This window comes from Limulus polyphemus, unplaced genomic scaffold (genome assembly GCF_000517525.1).
Source record: "Limulus polyphemus unplaced genomic scaffold, Limulus_polyphemus-2.1.2 Scaffold5552, whole genome shotgun sequence".
Lineage (NCBI taxonomy): Eukaryota > Metazoa > Arthropoda > Merostomata > Xiphosura > Limulidae > Limulus > Limulus polyphemus.
In genome coordinates this window covers 53,156-61,002 of record NW_013671162.1, presented here as the reverse complement: position 1 = coordinate 61,002, position 7,847 = coordinate 53,156, and the positions used below count along the sequence as shown (strand labels likewise).

The window sequence follows — 7,847 nt, the reverse complement described above, 5'->3', positions numbered from 1 at the left end:
TGTTATTTCAATACACATAATATTGATTGTTCTACCCGCAATGCAAACTAATACTGCTGGGTTATACCCTGCATTAACTCACATGCCTAAAGCATGCCCAGGTATGGAAAACTTTTGACTCCATTAAATTGTTGAGCTTCAAAGGCAGCTCGAGGGTGAATGACACATTCAAGATACACTTTAGAAGAAGTACCATGGGGCTGTCAATCAGACATAACCCTTATTGCTGCTAGCTTTGGCTCCAACATGGTTGGAATCAATCTGCTGATTACATGCCCCTGTTAGTGGATTTTGAAACTCTAACATTTGACTGTGACCTAGAAAGGATATCTGGGAAATACATCAGCTTCCATCTGAACCTCAAGGCAAAAAAACCATGAGGAAGTCTGGACCCTGGCAAAAGCTAAGCTTAATACCACTGCAGACCAAGGCCTTGTGTGACAACAGAATCTCTGATGAAGAGTTCCACCTGGTGATGAAAACAGAAATAATATATAATGTCCATGAGGCCAATTCTGTAATCACAATCGATGAAGCTACAAAAATGAACTGAACAGGTGTGGACACAATGAAGCCTGGTTATCTTTTATCAAAAAGTTTTCTGTTAGCTCAGCATACCTTGTTTCTAGGAATAGAGCCTACTCCTGCCCTTTATGACTGAGGCAAGCATGTTCAGTGACATGTAAAACATCTACTGAACTATTGCCATTGTGGATAAAGGATGAGAGGAACATATGGTAGATATTGTGTGCCATCACTGACATGCCATCCTCATCATAAAGCCTCTTGTACCTCTTGCAGTGTGGTTGGTGAGAGGGTTGTCTGACCTGAGGTTCTTACAGCAACTTTCAGTATTCTTAACACACAATATACAGCTTTTTAGGGAGGTAGCCCATCCTCTGTCACTTGTTGAAGCCCACAGTATGCTACTTGTCAGTACTTACACTGCTAGATATTTTGATGAGCCGAAGAAACACAAGAAATGGAAGGTAAGAAGATATTTATAAATATGTTTTTCTTATGGTAGCTAATGTATTTCAATTCAAAAATCTGTTTTTTCATGGCCTATTGTGACACCCAAGATTTTTGTCTGGTGAGTTAATTATACTGTGTATCTGTACTTGGTTTATAGGGGTGACCCATCCCCATGCACTCACAGCATCTTTATACACAAATTGAATGTACTCAGAACCCTTATAATGAAGTTGTTACAAGATGAATTGTCTACAAATTGTATCAGATTTAGCCTAATATTGATTCTTAATTAAAAATCATATGAGAAAACGATTTTTTTCACAGGTTTCTTTCTCATTTTCAGGGTAGTGAAGCCATTCGTTACTTAGAATTTTGTATCAACGAACTACAAAACAGAGATCAAGCTATTCATAACTACTTGTTGGCATTATATGCTCGTCTTCAGAAGGATAAGTTAATGGACTATCTCATTTTACAAGGACAGGTAACACTTGCAAAAACAATCTAATAATTTTTCCGTAACAAATTTAAAAGCTAAAGTTTTAGACTGTCATATAAATTTCATTGAATGCTTTATATGCAAATTTGTGTACACGTTTTTTTATCTCATTAAAAATTTTTTAGTATTTAAAAAAAAGATTAAACTTGATTACCATTAGTAATATACCCCGGAGACTAGACCAATTAGGAGCCTCTGGTGGATACAATTTCTTCAATAGATGCATCCACATCAGATGATATCATAAATTGTTAATAATACTTAACATTTCTGACTGTAAATAATAATAAGAAGAAGAAAGATCACACTTGGATCAACAAATAGCTTATCATCCTTACTGCTATCCTGAAGCATTATAACAAGTTCTGAACCAGCTCACTATCATCATTTCATATGGTCATACAGGTTTTGTTTTGTTTAACTTTAGAAACAGTTGCTTTGGAACAGACTATGATTCACAAAGTACAGAAAAATAAATTGCCAGACAAGTGTGAGCAACATTTATAGTGCACAAAAAACATTTTCTCTTGTGTAGTTTTTTTGATAAATTGCCTATGGTATACAAACATGATTTACATAATATTTTTAGGAGTCTCTTATAAGTATTTGTATTATTATTTCATTTATTACTTAATGAGTACTTCATCATTAATCAATTTTTCTTTGTGGTAAATGTTATCACAGCTGCTTGAACAGCCTCCAGGTCATCATCTTCATTTGTTAATTTTTATGTGGTTTATCATATATCATGTCTAAGTTGTTGCTTGAATGTTAATCTTTTTAGTTATTCTATTCTAATCTATTTTCTTATACTTCATGAAAATTGTTCATTTACTAACTGTTTAGTGTCATGCAGTGCACTTGTTTTAGATACCAGTTTGCTTCTGTTCCAATATCATCCTTTAGGACCTGTAAATATATATTATATCAGTGACTTTTCTTTTCTTTTGAAACGTCTTTGTCTTCATTATTTACTTTTGTAGTACATTTTATGTTTTGAGAGTAAAAACATTTATGGGAAGTATTACTTGGAAAATTTAGAAAAATTCTCTATAAGTGATGATGTGACAGAACAAATGGACTCTTCTTCCTAGACTTGGTGACAACAGCTATATTGCACTGGAAGACTCATAGGTTAATATTTACCACCAGATCCCATTTGAAGAATTAGGAAATCACAGAGAAGTTCCTAAACCTAATGATGACAACCAGATTGCATTTAAGGAGTTGGACTATCATGTAGAATGTACTAAACATAATGCAATCAGTAATCAGATCACACTTGAAGAAACAATTAATCATATAGAAATTCCAGAGCCTAATCAGGTTTCACATGAAGAGTTAGATAACCAACTGGATATTTGTGAATTGGATGATGACCTGAAGATGATAGTCTTAACCTTCTTTATGAACCAGATGACCAGTTAAAAGTTCTTGAATATGAAAATTACAGTCAGATTAGTCAGATACATCGGTGGAATCTCCATTGATTACTTTTGACCAGAAGCATCAACCTTACTAAAGATATGTTTTTTTTTTTGTGGTACCATTTCCCTCTGATTAACATCACTTTTTCACACTTTCACAATTCAATTTTTGAGTTGAGTACTTTGTACATGCTTGAAAAATGATACATGTAATGGAAGAGGAGAAAGAAACATCAATGAGGATAATAATCAGAAGAAAATGGTACCATTAAAAAAAAAAGATATATTTTTCATCAACTTTGCCAAAGAACATAATAGTTTTTACGAAGATGAACACTCAAAAAAAGAAATGTAATTCAAAAGTAACTAACAGAGACAAAGGGTGTCCTACAGTGGACAGTCTCTGGATTGAGATGAATTTACGTACTCTAGCTGATGATATTGGAAGATAAACAAGGAGAAAAATTGAGAAATTAGTATCTGAAGGAAATGCATTCTGAGAAACTAAATGGTTGCTATGTGAAGAATTTTTTGCCAATTATTGAAAAAACATTTAGAGAAGAATATCTGAAAAGATTAATATTCTATCAACAACTGAGATATAACTCTATTCACAAATTCATGAGATAAACTAAATGAAGATGATGAAGCAGAAGCTATGAAAAATGAGAGCATTTGCTAGTGAGAAAATTCAGTTAATAATAATGCATTCATTAAGAAGTGAATAGAATAAAAAAAGAAATACATATGAATGATTCCTAAAATTACTAGATTAATTATGTGTATGGCATTGGTAACTCAAAAACATTTATTACAAATCAAACTGTATATATATATATATGAGAGGTCCATATGTCTCTGGTACAAACACAAGCCTGGTAACCTTTAGATGTGGAGTCCCAGGCTTGGAAAATGGCCTTTTAAAATCATTGTGTGATCAGTTTGTCTTTACTTTGGTGACCACTGTTTACCCATAAATTCTGTGCTTTTGAACTGACCTAAACAAAACAAAAGGTAGATGAACATACTAAAGGATGATGCTTTAAAATGGCAACATGGCTTTAAAACTAAACTCATTGGAGGAGTCAAGCAGGACCATTCAATGAGTTGTTCAATCATCAAGCAGGTCAGGGCTTGTTAGTGCCAGAGAGGTAAAAAGTTATTAACTCAGGGTGCTGATTTTTCAAGCATGTCAAGACTTTTTCCATTGCCTGAGAGCATTATGACAGCAGAGGGCTATTCCTAAACTCTATTGTGGCTTGTCTGACCATAACTGCTAATGGTAAGTTGTGTTGGGACTGATTATAATGTTAGAGAATACAATAAGGATATTAGGTTATTTGTGATCTTAGTGGGAATTTGTTTTAATATTATTAATAGTGATTACTTAATTATATGATAAAATTACCATCCATTTGTTCATGGTAATTGATAATGAAATGTCTTACAGGATGTTTTTAAACATAAGGATGTTGAGAAATAAAATTATTATTGATAATGTTAGAAAAGATGCAAAATCTTAATAATTTATGATATCATTCAGTATGACTGCATCACTGGAGGTTGCTATCTTGGGATCAACTAGATTTCTTCTCTGTGGCATCAGAGGTCAAATGTCAAATGGACTTAGTTTCCTGGTATTACTGCTGCTTACATTTTGAAAAAAACAGTCTTCCATAATTGGATCCATCCAGTCATTCTTGTTTGTTTTATTATATAAGAATATGTGATTGTGTATAAACTCTACATATTTATTTTGTACCTGCAAGAGTTATATTTTATGTCTCTTGTACAATTTCTAAAATAAAAGTGAAAGAAGAAAGATTTGTGTTTGTTTTTAACAAGGTAAGAAGAGTAGTAGTTACTTTTAAAAATGTACTACATAAGGATGTGATTTTTTCTCAATAAGGAAGAAAGCATGGTCTCTTATGATTTGAAATATGCTCTTCGATTGTGCTCAGAAGTTGAGGAAAGTGAAGCTTGTGTTCACATCTATACAACAATGGGTTTGTATGAGGAAGCTGTTGACTTGGCTCTGAAAGTAAGTTATATGTGTAGTGAATAAGTTAAATAAAAATTTTACTTTTAGATGCACATGGAAACTATCCTGAAGGTGAATTGAAGCACTGAATAAGTAATATATTTTGTTTACATACACATCTCTTTATTAAACTTTATAAAATGTAAGAAAATTTACAGTGTAAATGTTGGTTAAAGCCACTGTTATGACTGCAATACTATATATTAAAATAAAAACAAAATGTGTTTTTGCTAAACATCAGTTGTGACTGCCCATAAGAGACATGGCCTTTGATGTTCTTTTGTAAGATTATATTCCATTTGTCAGAATTAAATTGGAATATGAAAGCACTGGCATTATCTTCAACTAGCCTTGAAGATTTTATGTCATATTTAAACATTCTGGAAGTTGTTGTCTTAATCAAATACACAGTATTATAATATAATGTATGGTTTATTTTGTGTTTTTCAGTTTGATGTACAGTTAGCTAAGAAGAATGCTGATAGACCAGAAGACAATGAAGAATTGAGAAAAAAATTGTGGTTGAAAATAGGTCTGTTGCTTTTAAGTATGTTCTTCTTTATGATGAACAATAATACCAGTCTGTTTTATCTTTAGTAGTCAGCTTAATATTGCTTTACTAAAAGAAAAAGCTTGGTCTCTTACTATAGTTCTTTCCATCCACCCGGGTCAAAAAGCACATGTCATGACCTTTTACATTATTACATTTAAACTTTTTTTATCAGTGTATGTCACTAAACTTGGCATGGAAATGTAGTTTATAATTTAAGTTTTTATATTATCTAAGTTTTAACTTACTAAGTTCAAAGAGAATATAAAAAATTCATTTTTCTGTGTCATATGTTGTGTCTGAGCTCCTGTTCTCCACTTTAGAATTTTCCAACTTCTAAAATAGGCTGCTAAAGTTTCCAACTATTTGGAAATACAAACTAAACATAATTAAAAGCAATAACCTAAAATTTGAATATCCTACCTTCCTTATTTGGTGAGATATTAGTATATATTTGTCAAATTCATCAAGTGAACTTTCAAGATTGTTTGCTAATTAACTTTACATGGATGATAGACAACATGTATACAACCAATAGAAAAAGTAAATTCTCCTCTACATGTATATTTTACAATTCTGTGTTCAGTGTTCTTGCAATTATCTTTCACTTGATTGGAATTGCTTGGTCTGTGTTAATCAGCTTTGTTGATTGTTTAGAAAGTTAGATAAATCATAGTAGTTTTATGACATTCTGTTCCAGTGCCTGATATATTTTGTGTTCTAAAATGCATACTTGAAAACTCCATTAATTTTTTTTTGGACACCCAAACTTATGAAGGCTCACAATGAGGTTTAATGGAGAAAGTTAGATATTTTTACTCAAGTGGAAGCAGCTTAAGTATGTGGTGAGCAGTAGAAATTATTGCTTTTTAAGTATTATAACAGAGTAATAAAACTTTAAAAATTAGAAGCTTATAAGTCTAGCCAAACAAAACTTCAGGAAAATGAAACTAATATGAGTGTAGTTTTTGTGCTGGTGTTATATATCACACTAGGTCATATACTGTTTATGTTAACTCTAAGTAATCAACTAATAGATTCCCACTGTGACTTATTGCTTTAAACACAAGGATTACTGTCCCAGTGATACAAAGTACAGTAATAAAATTTAAATTAAATAGATATGTAAAAGGTTAACAGATGAAACTGTTAAGATAAGTAACTTGTAACTTTCTAATCAATACTGCAGTCAGTGAAGAGGAAAAAATGGTATTAATATTTTATTTAAAATTTTGAACTTTTCATTTTACTGTATGGCTACGATTTCTCTAAAGTTAGTGTTAGGTTGAAGAAAATAAGAAATAAAATATAAAGTTTTACCCCAAAAAACTTTATTTCCAATATGCTATCTTACCTCCTCTCACAAAAAGCTTTTCTTGACTTATACTGCTCTCTGTCAGTACAACATTTTGATCACCACTAGCCTTGATTCTCCCACTTACCCTCATGTATGTTAACATGAGATATCTGCATACTAACATGATTATACAGCAACCCTCCACCAATAGGAATGCAACACTACCCCTATCATAACTAGCACCCTCTCTAATGTTGCAGCTGTTAATCACTTCTCGATTGGCAATCTTTTTGTACAGACGTTTTTTGTTCATGGTTTGATTGACTCACACAAAAGTTTATATTGTCTTGTCTGTCAGGCCTTTCAACTTCTTTTCTAAATCATTTATATTTGTTATTTAACATTTTATTAATTCTGGTGGAGAGTTATGACATATATTTTTTCTTTTCTTTCTTCTCTCCTGCTTCATTTCCAAAAGTTTGGCAGTTTCAGATGGTCACTACTTCTGCTGCAGATTTCTAGACCACAGACCCAGGGTCAGAACCAAGTTTGTTGGAAAATGAAGTGATGGCTATGGTGCATCAGGAAGTGGTCATTTCATGTATCATTCAGAACAAACTGAGGATTGTCTTATCATACCTGCTCATGGTTTGATTGATTGGAAAGAGGCAGATTTGGACAGCCTTTTCTCTCCTCCTGAATGTCCCTCTCAGTTGCATGTCATTTTGGGAGAATTGGTCGGGCCTCCTTCATGTTTTGTGGACTTGATTAATCAGGTATTTTATATTCTGTCCTTATCTCCTGTTTCCTATGGTTTCACCCTTGCCCTTCTTGGGGACGAGTCTTTGGGTCAGTATTTAATGTTTCCTTCTTCCCCAGATATTCAGATTCATGTGAGTCGTTTTGAGAGAGCAACTGCATTTGGGGGTCAGTATGCCTCGACCCTCATGTACTTATGTACGATTTTGCTTTCGCTAATTATTGTTCTCACTTCTATTATGTAGCCTCAAAGCATTTGGAGTCTCTTATCCCATTGTTGGAATTGGACCCCAATTTTT

At 32.7% G+C, this 7,847-nt stretch overlaps 1 protein-coding gene across 1 annotated transcript in view; it reads left to right on the top strand.

Annotated features, from left to right (window-relative positions):
• The first annotated feature begins 93 nt into the window (after nucleotides 1-93).
• Nucleotides 94-7,847, top strand: part of LOC106472724 (vacuolar protein sorting-associated protein 18 homolog) — a 52,520-nt gene continuing 44,766 nt past the window's right edge. Inside the window, exons 1-4 of the mRNA XM_022401265.1 lie at nucleotides 94-101; nucleotides 1,300-1,459; nucleotides 4,811-4,942; nucleotides 5,393-5,474. Of these exons, the coding sequence (XP_022256973.1) occupies nucleotides 94-101; nucleotides 1,300-1,459; nucleotides 4,811-4,942; nucleotides 5,393-5,474 (382 nt within the window). The remainder of the gene's footprint in view (nucleotides 102-1,299; nucleotides 1,460-4,810; nucleotides 4,943-5,392; nucleotides 5,475-7,847) is intronic.